The sequence below is a fragment of the Physeter macrocephalus genome, chromosome 1, assembly GCF_002837175.3.
Source record: "Physeter macrocephalus isolate SW-GA chromosome 1, ASM283717v5, whole genome shotgun sequence".
Classification (NCBI taxonomy): Eukaryota; Metazoa; Chordata; class Mammalia; order Artiodactyla; family Physeteridae; genus Physeter; species Physeter macrocephalus.
Genome location: NC_041214.2, coordinates 78,871,613 through 78,885,912, shown reverse-complemented (window position 1 = coordinate 78,885,912; position 14,300 = coordinate 78,871,613). Strand labels below are relative to the sequence as shown.

Here is a 14,300-nt window from a genome sequence, read left to right as displayed (position 1 = left end):
CCCGTGAGCCATGGCCGCTGAGCCTGCGCGTCCGGAGCCTGTGCTCCGCAACGGGAGAGGCCACAACAGTGAGAGGCCCGCGTACCGCAAAAAACAAAACAAAACAAAAAATAAAGCTGTGGATGGTCAGAGATTTTAGGAGGCTGTTGTTAATCTTTGTGTGCAGGTCTCTGCTCTAAAGATTCACAGTATTTTAAATGATATGAAATCACATGAACTCTTAACATTTCCTTCATTTTCCCCCTGGCTCCCCAGTCCACGTTGGAACAGACAGCACAACTTCTCAGACTGGTACACACGAGCAGCCTATGATATCTCAAGGCTCCTTACAAAGTTGCTTGTTTGCCAGAACAGTTCCTTACTGTAGCTTAACAGGCCTTTTCTTCTAGTCCCCTCCAGGCTGGAACATATCCTGCCAGGTATGATTCATGTCAACGAAGAGTGGTATCAGTTTGTGATGATATCAGAAGGAACTTGAAAGCCAGCTTTGTTTTCAAGTCTTTAGGCCAGATATTCCAAAAGTTATCAGTATTTATTTATTGATTGCTCTCTAGAAATATTTCCATCAAAGAGCTCAAGATATAGTATATGATGAAGTTCAGAAGGGTTAAGGTCAGCATGATAACCTCATGGAAGAAAATCAAAGTACACAAATTGACAGTAAGGTAGGAACTGGCTAGGTCCTCAAATGGGTGTTGACAGTCTGGATGTTTTCCAGAAGGGAGAGGTCAGAAAAGTGCTGGAATCTGAAACCATGTCTTATAAGGAAGGGCTAAATTGGGGATTGTTTCACCCAAAGAAGAGAAGACTTAGGAAGCAGTGATTATTGGCCTCAAATATTTTAAAAGTGCTTCTCATAAAGGAGGAATTAGGTTATTTTGAGTGAAAAATCAATGGGAAAAGTGACTGGGTAGACCAATTTGAGCCCCATATAAAGGACATCAATTCCACCAGTTAAGGCCATCCTCAAGTGCAGGGGGCTAAGGGGTAGGGGAACAGGTGTGGTGAGTTTTCACATGTTATGCCCAAGCAGGCGCTGGACAATCATTTTGGAGCTCCAGTGGAGCCAAGTGCCCAGGAGGTCAGGTTCTGTCATCAGACAACCTGGATTCAAATTCTGGAGTTGCACTAACCACTGTATGTGATCTTGACCAAGCTACTCTTCTAAACTTCAGTCTACTCACCTGTAAAATTGGAATATAGTACTATATTAGTTTCCTACGACTGCTGTAACAGATTATCACAAACTAGTGGTTTAAAACAACACACATTTAGGGCTTCCCTGGTGGCTCAGTGGTTGAGAGTCCGCCTGCCGATGCAGGGGACGCGGGTTCATGCCCCAGTCCGGGAGGATCCCACATGCCGCGGAGCAGCTGGGCCCGTGAGCCGTGGCCGCTGGGCCTGCACGTCCGGAGCCTGTGCTCTGCAACGGGAGAGGCGACGGCAGTGAGAGGCCCGCGTACCGCAAAAAAAAAAAAAAAAAAAAAAAAAAAAAACCACACACTTATTACATCACAGTTTTGGAGGGCAGAAGTCTGAAATCTGTCTCACTGGGCTAAAATCAAGGTCACATCAGGGCAGCATTCCTTTCTGGGAGGCTCTAGGGGAGAATAAATTGCCTTGCCTTTTCCTGCATCCAGAGACTGACGACGTTCCTTGGCTTGTAGCCGCCTTCCATCTTTAAAGCCAGCAACGGCCAGTCAAGTCTTTCTCACATTGCATCCCCCCTGACAGTCTCTCTTCTGCCTCCCTCTTCCCCTTAAAGGATTCTTGTGATTACATTGGATTCACTTGGATAACCCAGGATAATCTCACCCCTCAAGGTCAGCTGACTGCCAGTTTAAATTCCAACTGCAACCTCAATTGCCCTTTGCCACTTAACATAACATATTCATATTCACAGTTTCCAGGGGTTAGAACATGGACATCTTCAGGATATTATTCCACCTACCACAAGTGCCTTACCTCGTAGAATTATTTTGAAGATCCAGTGAAACAGTGCATTTAAAATGCTTGTTACAGAGGTTTGGCACATCAGTGCCAGCTATTATTATTATTAACATTCTTATTATTACAAAGACAGAACCCACATAGATAATAGTCATGTTAAATGACTCAGAAAAGCCCTTAAATCTCTGAGATTTGGAGATTCTCTAAGAGGGACAGGTAAATATCTATTGGTCATAGGGTAGGAGTCATCAAAAAAACAAGGCATTTTTTTCATTTATCTTGACAGAGTATCTTCAATAAAATAACAATACAGGTATCATTATATAATTTAATAATATATCATATAGTATGATATCATAGTATATTTCAAAATCATTATAAATAATTTGTAAATTTCAGAAAAGTTAAAGGAAAAACCAATCATTCATATTCCCATCACTCAAAAACATAATTTTTGTGCATTCCAGCAGTTTACTTGATATACGTATTTTAAAATAATAATGATAATATGTCCTTATAAAGTTTTATGTACTATTTTTTAAACAAATTTTCTTATTCAAATAAAGGCTTATTGTAGAAAAATAAACCCTATTGTACCCCCCCAAAAAATAAACATTATTAGCATTCTAATGTATTTTCCTTCAGCACTGTGCTGCACAATTTTATTTACTTAAGATCACATGGTATACACTGGGTTAAAACATTATTAACCCAGTAGCACTTACAGGTTATAAAAGAAAAATGATATAAAGGAGCTGATTGGAGTGAGTTTATCTGCAGTGGGAGTTTTATTGTCTTTTCCAATTAAAAAAAATTCCAGTGATTCTGTTCAGTTAATATGAGAGTTTTAAAGATGGTATTACTCAAGTCCCTTTGCAAATGAAATAACTACTTGATATGTTATGCAGTTCTACTTTTGTGGAGAGCAAATAAAAAGATATAATTCTCTTAGTACAATTCCTGGTCCTGCACATAGTTTTGCTATATCTGAAAAAGACCAGTTTGTGTTTTATGTGACCATCAGAGGTAGCAAGAATTGCCATCTGGACTCTGCAGTGGTATAGTTTTTAAAGCATGCATGACTATCAGGCTGTATTGAAGTGCTCACGAAGGTGATGAGCCCAGTATAATCAGCATTGCTCCAACTCATACTAACAATAGGAGCCATCATTTATTGAATGCTTTCAAGAGTTTTATGTGTATTATTTTTAACTGGTACAACTCTCCAAGGAGCACATAAATATTATTGCTCCATTTTACAGATGAGACTATTGAGGCTCAGAGAGATTATACAACTTGCTCAAGAACGTACAACTAATTAGAGGAGTGGCTATTCAAACCTAGTCTGTCTGACTCCGCAGCTTCCACTCATCCCACTACACTTCCTGCCTCTGTGAATGCCCAGTTTGGTGCCCCATGACCAAAGACACACTCAGGAAAGAGACAAGAGAAGAGCCGCAGAGACAATTAACAAGGCCCATGAGAAAACTTTTTTAAAAAATCATTTTTCCTGGAGAGGAGAAGCAGAGAATGTGTTGGGAATGGGCCTCAAGGGTGTGAAGGATTCACAACAGGAAATAGTGACCACACCTCCTTACTCTTCCTCTCGGCTCAGGAGAGAATGCGAGGGGAAGAATGTACTTCTAAAGTGAGGAATTGCCGTTTGGAATGGGAGGAAGAATCTCCTGGCTTGGAGACATATTAAAGGCTAAAATGAGTTATTGAGAGAAGTATTGTGGAATGTCTTGCAAAGATTTCTAAAAACAGAAGACAGCCTCATTCATCTGGGCTGACAAACACATCATCTTCTCTGAGCCCAGGAGTGAGTCATTGTGCTACCAAATGGGAGCCCCTGCTTCCCACCCCACCAATGACCAGGGGTCCCCGAGAGACCTCTCACCCACTTTATTCCTCAGTTCCCACTTGGGCCCCAAGATGACTGCTCCTCAGCATGTCCTCAGCAGCCCCCTGGCCCATCCTGATGCTCTTCCCTCTCAGGCCCACCCTACCTAGAGCTGCTCGTGGCTTTTGTCCCGTTTCTGCCCCCTGAGAATCTGCTGCCACAACCCACGTCCCATTTTATAGAATTTAAATGCACCTGCTTTGCCTTCAGGGCCCTTTATAAAGTTCTCCTTCCCAAACACCGGGCCAGTCTTACTGTTTGCTTGCTCCGTTATTCCCACCTTTCCCCCACGTGCCCTTAATTTCTCAGTCTAGGATGACATCTCCTTCTGGGACCTAATCATCACCTAGCACTTGTTTCAAAATGCACTCTAAAATATTCTGAAGAATCCCTCCCTGCCCACACCCAGCCCTGGCCTCTGCCTTTTCTTAGAATCCATCTACAAGGTTTTTGACACATTTTTTCTTACTTTGATTTTTCCTCTTTGTCTCTATAAGTCATCATTTTGGCACCAAACTCTCTCTACCTTGTTCACAAGCTTGCTCACTCAGAGCAGGGTCTGAACCCTTTGGGGATCCACTGACTTAAAACCAGAAGGGTGGTGCTGGCACATGCCCTCATTCAGCCAGAACGTATCGAGCATCTATTCTGTTAGCATGATGCTGGGGCCAAGAGGAAAGATGGATTACCACAGGCCCTACTTGCCGAAGTCCGTGGGCCTAGTTGGGAAGATGAGCATATATAGAGGCTCTTAGTAACTGTATTAGTTTCCTAAGGTTGCCGTGACAAATTACCACTAACTGGGTACCTTAAAACAACAGAAATTTCTGTCTCACAGTTCTGGAGGCTAGAAGTCTGAAATCAAGATGTCGGCAGGGTTGGTTCCTTCCCAGGCTCTGAGGGAGAATCTGTTCCATGCCTCTTCGCTTGCTTCTGGTGGTTGCCAGCAATTCTTGGCATTCCTTGACTTATAGCTACATCACTTCAATCTCTGCCTCTGTCTTCACATGGCTTTCTCCCTCTGTGTTTCTGTGTCTCTCTGTCCAAATTTCCCTCCTCTTATAAGGGCATCAGTCATTGGATTTGGCCCACTCTAATCCAGTATGGCCTCCTCTTAACTTGATGACATCTGCAAAGACCCTATATCCAAATAAGGTCACATGCTGAGGCACTGGGGGTTAGGACTTCAACAGATCTTCTCGGGGAACACAACTTAATTCCCAATACCGACCCTCCCTCAAACCCTCCCAAAGGATGGAAAAACCATATAATATGGTGAGCTTTGTTTTAACAAGGGGACATGAATAATGAGTGGGAGCATCTAACTGAGAAAGTGGGATGAGACTACGGAAAGAAGGTTACGTTTAAGAGTGAGCTTGAGAGAGAATGGGAATTCACAAGCACAGGAACTGGGTGTGTGCTAGGAGGAGGGAAGCAGGCTGGGCCAAGGGCAGAAGTGTGAGAAGACGGGAACACAAGAGGAAAGGAGAGTGGCTCTGAGGTGAGGTGGAAGGCAGCTACAGCAGGGTCTCGGTGCTCTGCACAGGAGTTTGCACTTTATCCTGTAGGTGAGCGGTTGGATGGTGAGGTAGCGAGTCAGCAAGTGCTTTTTGAAAATATCAATGTTGAAAATATCAATGAAGGAATAAATTATTCTTCCAAGTATTTCCAGAGCCAAAATGTCAGAGTTCCTGAAACACGGGGACTTTATATACTGAACCTTGCTGAAGGGTTAGGATAGTGCAGGCTGTTAAATCAGACAGAGACCCAGGGAGAGAGGAGGAGAGGTAACCCCAGGGGGAAATGGAAAGAAGAGGCTAGAAATAAGGGGAATCAGCTCTGCTAACCTGGGGGAGTTAGTACATATCAGGGCCAGAAAAACTATGGAAACCAACCAACTTTCGTACAAACTCTGAACCTTGACGCATGCTGTGTGCTTGTGGAAGTAGAAATCCATTTTGAAAAAAAATCCGTTAAGTCATTCTCTCTTTTCTGCCACCACAATTTCAGGTTCTCTCATGCAGAAGTTGACTTAGGTGGCTTTTAAACTTAGCAGAATGTGTTTTTTTGTTTGTTTGTTTTTAGCTCCAGAGAAAAGAATATCAGATCTTATTCACCCTATATTGTACTTTACTAATTAAAACGTTGGAGAATTACTGTCCTTTTGTATAGGGGTATTTCTGTGATACGGAGTCCATCTTTATATTTAGAGCTGATGTGATTAGCATATTCATTCCAATATATTTTCCTTAAACTCTTCATACTTGCACATGTTTTATTAAAAGGAGTTTGGAAGAGTAATAGATACTCTCAAGAAAGATTCATGTGATTAATTCCTCATTTAAATCAACATCTGCTAAAGAAAATTTTACTGCATTCATTATTTGGCCAAAGAAAATTCTGAATTCATCTTCTTGCTATACTTATTAGGAAACTCAGTAACTCTCTTTAGTGAAATAAGTGAATTATCTCTCAAGAAACCCTGAGCAAATGGCCTTACAACTCCATATCTCAGGCTGTGTCACCCTTACGTGAAATGTAGATGCTAATCCCTCACGAGTTAGTCACTTCTCTGATTCTTAATTTTCTGGCGTGTAAATGGAAATTACAATGATCTCACAAGATGCTTATAAGAATTAGAGTAGATAAATAAATGGATTTGAAATGTTTCAGGTGCTGGTATGATGTTATTTGTTATACAGGAATTTTGTCAGGAGAACATGCAGCAGTATATATGTGAGTACACGGCAGAATCTCTCATTTAAATGCCTAGTGTTGTGATTCTTACCTATAATAACAACTTATAGAATCTTAGCTTTGGACTGGATTTTAGGTTTCAACCCCCTTCCCAGTATAAGCATCCCTTCTACAAACATCACTCTGAGAGAGGTCTTCAGAGCTCTACTTTGAAGATTACAGATCTTGACTTTGAAGATTGTAGGAGTGTGGGGGGGGGTTAATTTGGTTTTTTTTTGTTTGGTTTTTTTTTTTTTGCCTTACCACTTCACATTTTACTAAGAAAGCCTTTTCCCGATCTTCTAATGCTCTTCAATGCATGAGGGGCTCTCCTCGTTCCAAGAATGTTCTTATACCCTCAAGTTGCCAAAGTATCAGGGACTTAACATAATTGCTGAATATTCATGTTTATTGAACCTACACTTAGGTTGAAATTCCTCACTGTCTAGTAACAAGATGTTTTCTATTCTGTTGAATGAAGAGTCCCTTTAATCTTGAAAGTGGACCGTTTTGGAGAGCATTCCAAAGTGCCAATCAAGCCAAGTACCCTACCTTGCCTTTGAACTCAATGAGCTGAAAGTGTGTCAGTAATCTCCAGCTTTGGGTAACCATAGAGCAAGAGGTGGTAGGAATGTCATGGATAAATTAAAACCCCAAACTGTTAGTGAAACTTTTATTGGAGCCGTCAATACAGAGCATTCTAGTTAATCAGGTTCTCCCTTTTGTCTTCTGTCCCACCTCGTCCCTGAACTTGGGTAGGGAGAGGGGTGGAGGCTGCTTATAATCAGGGTTTCTGCAAACACGTGCAGGGTTGGGGGTGAGGATAATACAATAGGATGCCCTCCAGCTTGAGCCGATGGCCTGGTCATGATTTGTACTTATAATCGTGTTCCCCACACAGCTGGAGATGAGTGTACTACAGAAAAATTAAATGACCAACAGTAAGTCAATGGGTTAGAAAAGAAGAAGAGATTTGGGGACTGGATAACTTGTCCCTTAATTATCAAGACTTGATAGTATAATGTTAACATTCATAATAACCATCCATGTGTGCAAAGTGGGAAATTCAGGGGCAAGGTAAACATGAACTTAAGCTACTTCTGCAGTAGTTAAAGGACAAGTTCATTACTTGGTGTTCCATGATTGCTGAATAGTTGATAACTTACCAGGTTGTATCTGATTTATAAACATAGAACAACTGAAAAAATTTTTCCGCCGAAAAGGTGGGCTTGGGTTGATATTTCATTTCTGTGCACATGATCTTTACAAATACCAACAGCTTCAACTCTTACTGTCCTGCAGCTGGTCAGACCTTCAAACCAGACACACATTAGGACTCATAACCAAAGGTACCAGAGCACAGATGGAAAGGATCAGATTGGGAAGGAAGTGGGAGAGACACTTCTGAGGCAGCTTTTAGGAAGATTCCCAGGAGGAAACTACAGAGGTCTATATGAGGGGTCACAAATCCAAATATCAGCAGAGACAGGCAGTTAATGTAAATGAGGGAAGTGCGAGGATATAAGGCTTTAAGGAGTGGTGGTAACTCGGGCAAAGTGGAGAGCATATACCCTGTGTAATGGGAGCAGCCAGTACTCAGCTCTGGTCAATTGTTGCCAGGTTGGAAAGCAACCCAGTGTTAACAGATCTGATTTCTCAAGAGAAGCTGGGCTTCAGGTGTTTATGTAAAATATCTTCCAATTTTAAAAACCACTGTGCAAGTCAAACACCTTTCCAAGCCTCATAAGATCTGTAGGCCTCCAACTTGCCACACTGATGCCCAGGAAATATAAACTTAGGGATATGATGGGGGCCAATTACTTTTTTTTTTTTTTTTTTTTGCTCCACCATGGTCACAAATTATTGGTGTTGCAAATGTAAACTGGTCTCCTACCGAAGGAGAGAATGAATAGGCTTGAGGAAACCTAAGAGGTCAGTGTCTTTGCATTGATGAAGGGTTCTTAGATATCCTAAAAGAAATGATCCAGAAAGAAAAGGCACTCAGAAGGTCAAAGAGAACATAAAGCAGAATCAGAGTCTGATTAATAAGTAGATATAACATAGAAATAAAGAGAGAAGGCCCAATCCCTTTTGGGGAGAAAAAAAATTAAAGTATGAGATTGTACCCAAAGGAGATAGATTTGGACCTTCTGGAGAAGGGAAAGTAGAACAGCTAACAGGATCATCATGAGGTTTGATGAGCGCCTATGAGAGTCACTAACAGGTTGTCTTCTTCGAGCAGTTAGCATTGGTTAAAGTGCATTCCATAGTATGTTAAAAGGAGAGGCACAGGAAGACAGGGGAGCTCAATCATGGGAAAATTCAAAGTTAAATCTATTTCTTTTCTGTATGATAATGTAGAGCCTTTAGTATATGTAGATTCTAACCTATTGAGACCATGCAAAAGCAGGATAGATTATTTAGTCTCCCAAATTTAGTTGACCACAGAATCCCCATACCCCAGAGCGTCTTGTGAGGCCAATATTTTGCTGAATTCACGTTGGTGAAAACCCCTGCATTAAAGACAAAAAGGAGTAAACATCCTCAAATAACCCATAGACTATTTCTCCCTTCTGGCCATGGGTGTGGGAACAAGTCACTCATCCAGAGGAATCCTGGTTAGTATCTCTGGTGACTCTGGTATCTTGGGTAAGAAACTAAGGGACATGGGGCAGAGGTGATGCTCTAGTCTCTTCCTCAGCTATTAGTCAAGATTTTAGAAGAAACAGGCATGCGTGTATGGAGAACACGAGCTGCTCTGTAACTGAGCTGAGAACGCCTATTCCTCTGGACCATGGATTTGGATGCTGGAATGACAGGCCCCTTGGCAAGGAATTGGGAGCTTGTCACATAAACCAAGAAAAATATTTTTGGCCGGAGACTTGAAGACCAAACAGGAGAGCTTTAAAATGAGATTTAAAGGGGATACAGTACAATGTTCAAATGAAACTCTAAAATCACAACCCACAGAGGGGCGACAGGTGTGAGCTAGAAATAAGAGGCCTGGCAAAGGGGGTGCTAAGCAGTTCTCCGAGGGACTGGCAGTGAGGTCACATCCACAGTGGGGACACGTTTGCCAACTGCACAGTGAGGGGGCAAAGTGAACAGGGGAGACAAGCATGACCTCTGAGACAGCAGAGATGTGGTGGGTAGAACACACAGCCAGAACGCCATGCTAGGTCAGGGTGACAAGTTCACATGATCACAGTCACTGAAATAGGTGTTAGGAGTGTGCACACAAGTAGAAGAAGTCACAAACGTCAGAGTGGAAGCAAAGCCGAGAGCATACGGATGAGATTTTCAAAAGGGCAAAAAAGAAAGGATTTTGCTGGCGGTGTATACTGCAGTCTTCTCAGGCAGAGGGGGGCTCTGACTGATGCTTTCCTATTTAAGATTTTTTCAAAGCAGCACAGGAAGAAGATGGAATAAAGATGGGGAGAGGGTATTTATTCAGGTATCTGCCCCATCAAATGAATTGTTGACTTGCCTTGCTAACAATTTCATGATTTAAAAGGTAGAGGGAACAAGGAGGGAACTGCCTTACTCTGTATTTAATTCTGACCAGGAAGCATCCAACTGGCTCATGGTGTGGAAGGCACAGGAAACTTCGGAGAAAGTAACCAGATCATCGTGCAGTTTTATGAAAGCCAAAGGAAGAAATACGATGCATACTTAAGCCGTGCCCTTTCCTCCCCTTCCTACCTCTTCTGCTTCTTACTTCCGTCTGGCACCTCCAGTCCCAGTCTAATCAGAACTCCGGCCCAGACTTCAGGGTGGCCACCAGGGATTTTAGGGTGGAAGAGTCCCCATGTTTCTTTTCCAGGAAGTTGAGGAAAGCAAATATTCTCCAATCCAAATTCAGCAGGAAAGACATGCCGTTTGTATTTCAAGTTGGGACTCAGAATCCAAGAGGCCACAAAGCCAGTTTTATACGTGGCAGTGGAGATCTGTTGCTTAATTATTTGAGTGTATGTCAGAGGACCCATGTATACATTCTCAACGAATATTCCCAACAAACCCTGCAAGGTAGGGAATATCATCCCAATTCAAAGATGAAGAAACTAAGGGAAAGGGACTAAATGAGTTGCCCAAGGCCACATAGCAAGTAAGTGACTGACCTGGGGCTGGAATCCAGGCCTTTCTGGCTTCTAACCAGGGCTTTTTCAGCTCTACCAAGCTGTCTCCAAAACTAGACATTGGATACCTAACAGGCTAATTGCCTTTGGTAGTTACTCTGAGAACCCAATCTCAACATAACATTGTTTCTATGGGAAAATGTGCTCCGAGTGACAAACAACTGGCTTAAGCATGGAACTTTTGTAACCTGACCTATCACAAATGGGGCAGCGCCTCAAGCTCAGAAAGGCTGGTCGTGGGAGGGAGAGATATTCAGCCAGCACCCCTCAGACACCACGATACCACTCGAGGCCAGCTGCGCATTTGCCAAGAAGCAACAGCCTCAGACGCATCTGCAAAATAACCACATAGCACCCACCACAGAAGACAGGTGTGAGGACCATGTGAGGGGACCCTTTGGCTCCTAAAGCAGCTAGTGCAGGTCCAGCACAAAATAGACACTGGATAAGTGGGGACTGAGGGATTCCCAACAGCTGGGGGTGAGCTGGAGTGGAGGGCATGGAGAGGGAGGGGAAGCTCTGCCGTCTCTCTCGGGGCCTCCCTGGGAATGCTGGTAGGGTGAATTACGGTAGGGTGAGGGTGTGGACCTGCTTTGGGGGCTGGCCTCCTGCTCCCCCAGACAGTTCCTCAGTTTCTAACCTTGGTTGGTCAGGACCCAGGAAGTGGCCTTCCTCAGCAAGAGCTTCTGAGGGCTTCCTCAGCCTATACCTTCTCCAGGTGTTCAGGGCTGTGTTCTAATCAGCCATCCTCCCCACTCGGCCCTAACCGTCCCCTCCTGCCTTCAGATACCAGCTTCCTGGGCTGATGGATGTGTGAGTGCTGGCAAAACGTAGCTCAGAATCAAAAAGCTGTACAACAGCTAAGCAGTCGTTACAGAACCTTAGAGACCCCACACCCATCTGCCTCTGCTCCTTTCCCTCCGGGAGCAGGATTGCTTTTGGTCCCCATATTCGATTTTGCTGTCTGAGAACTGTGCGATCGAGCTTATTCAGAGCCCCATAGCCTCAGCCAAATAGGCCTGAAGGGAATTTTCATTCCACAAATAAATCTTCAAAGGGAGAAAGGTTTGCTAAAAACAGCCAAACTCGGTGAGATTTTTATTTTATTTTTATTTTTATTTTTACGTTTTTGGATGGGGGAAGGTAGCTGTTTTCTCTTGGCAAGGACGGTTACTGACTGCAAGACACTGTAGACACTCAGGCCCTCAGGAGAGGAAAACCCTAGCTGCCTCACCAGCTGTCTCTCCTGAGGGTCACCCCCAAAGTGGCAGGACCATGTGGTGGCATTCCCATCACTGTGGCGGTTCTCAAGTCAGCCTTCGGAGAGACCCTGGGGCCTCAGAGTATCAGAGGCCGTGAGTGTGCTCGGTACCCGTGAATGGAGAGCCTGAGAGGAGCCTCCCTGTTTGGGCCTGGGTGTGTGCCTGCACACACGTGTGTCCCCGGGCGCTGCACTGGGGGAGGATCCGGTTTCAGACTTTGGCTGGCTTCATGCTGGAGTCCTGCCCTTAGCAGGAGATACTGTCGGGTGCCGGGCAGAATTCGGGAGCTCCGACCAAAGGAGACTCTGTCCCTAGTCCACGGAAACAGACTGTCTTGTGTGCAAGAGAAGGGTCATTGCTCAGAGGGAGCAGATTCTCTGCAGCTTAGAATTACCCTTGAAGGGGTAGAGAGACTGTTCTGGATGAGGCCAGTGGGTTTGGCCCTTTGTTACTTTGGGGCAGGAGTGGAGACCGGAGACCAATAGGGAGACCCAGACTGCACACTCTGTGGGGAAAAGCACCGCGGGGTCCTGAGCAACAAGCCGGCCAACCTCGAGCTGGAGCTCGTGGCCTTCCCATGGTCTGAGCAGTAGATGTGATCAAAGCCAGCCCACAGGCAGGCATGAGAATGGCCCGCAGCTTTGCAGTCACCAGCTCTTGTGGCTTTGGCTGACCTTTCCACTTCTCTCAGATGCCTTTGGGGCATAGCCGGAGGAGGGGCCGGGGGAGTGGAAACGTAAGGGATAAGGATGGGAAGTTGGGAGCTGGGGTTCGAATTCCAGCCACTGCATCCTCGAGGACTAGTCTCAGTTTCCTAATCTGTACCCTGAGAAGGCTGCTATGGTTTAGAAAGGAAGCACCATCCGGAGCTGGTATGGAGTGACGGTTCCACATGCGCCCAGATACTGTTCAATAGTGCACTATTTTTATGTATTCTTCACCACCAGCCCCCCACCATGGGTGCCATACTGAATAAGAGTTCTGTCAGCCATAAGGCTGTTCTAAGTAATCATTCATTTTCCATCTTTATGAATCAACAATATCCATTTGCCATTCAATCAGTTCCTCTGGTTGCCAAGAGTAACTGATGTAATTGATTTTATTCCATTTGACATCACAAAACACTTTAACCCACTAGTTAGTCTTTGTTATGAGTAAATGCCCAAGTACTATTACATATTACGAAATGTTGACAGCAACTCATAGACTCCTTCCATACTTTGGAATATTCCTTGGAACCTGTGATCTCCTGGCTGGGAATCCCTGGACCCCAAAGTTTCCTTAAGTGCAAACACTCTGTCATCTGTGATTTTACAGGTAACTTTCACACATGAAAATGACTTCAGAAGTGTCTTCATAGGTTATTAAGAGGATTCGATCTATATACTATAAAATACATGCTAGGCGGGTTTCTCCCTCCTTTCTTGGTCTTTTCATTTTCTTTAGACCCTTCTTGAGCTCTCCCCTCTTTCTTGTTTTCCATACCTCTGCCCACCCCCTCCTGGACTCTGGTCTCCAGTCCTCCCGTCCATTCACCACCCTAGATTTTTCTGAGCGCCATGAACACCAGTCTTGTCCCTAGTATGGAAAAAAGCCAGGGAATACCTCGCCCCTTGAGCTGAGCCAAGACAAATCTGTTGGCAGGAACAGCGGGCACAAGAGTCACACTCAGAGAACAGAAACAGCTATTTATAAAGTCTGCTTCCTGACTGCTGGGGGCTCACTCTCCCTTGTACCAAAGGGGTCACCACCTCCGCTTGGAAGAGCCCCTGCCATCCACAGCTCTGTGCCTGCAGGTCACCGAGTGCCATTCCAGTGAACAGCGAGAGCAGGGGACAGCATGCAGGGTGGATTCGGTGTGGTGACAAGCTCTCTGATGGGCCAGGGCAGCTGGGTGTGCAGGTAACACAGATGGCCTCTGCAGCACCTGTGAGGTGACAGTCACTGGTCCCTCACAGGACTGGACATCCTGGCCTTAGAACTAAGCGTACCTACCTTGGCTTTTATTTTTCTTTTTGAAACCTTTGATCTAAACTTTAGCTAACACAATTACTAAACGTCCAAAAGCACTTGGGATTCAAATAACGTAAAATGTTAACAGATAAAGTAGTCTCGGTATTATTACTAACAGTTGTCATTCAGCTCAAGTTGCATTTACCCTTCCTGTGTTGCTATCATACCTGTCTGGTCGTGCTAGATTACTATTTTCCTTAATAAGCTGGCACCAGTCTACTATCTTTAGTAGTCATAGCAATACCACCACCAGTAACCCAGCAAACCTGTGGTATTAAGTGAGATCATTTGTTTTTGTTT

The 14,300-nt window shown here is 44.2% G+C and overlaps 1 protein-coding gene across 11 annotated transcripts in view; it reads left to right on the top strand.

Moving 5' to 3' along the window:
- DGKG (diacylglycerol kinase gamma) overlaps positions 1–14,300 on the top strand; it is a 201,980-nt gene that overhangs the window by 126,485 nt on the left and 61,195 nt on the right. The window contains exon 20 of one of the 11 annotated variants that reach the window (XM_028491947.2): positions 3,312–4,604. The exons of the other annotated variants lie outside the window; for them this stretch is intronic. Coding sequence (XP_028347748.1) covers positions 3,312–3,447 — 136 coding nt within the window. The 3' untranslated portion in view covers positions 3,448–4,604. Of the gene's footprint in view, positions 1–3,311; positions 4,605–14,300 lie in introns of those variants that run through there. 11 annotated transcript variants of the gene reach the window in all.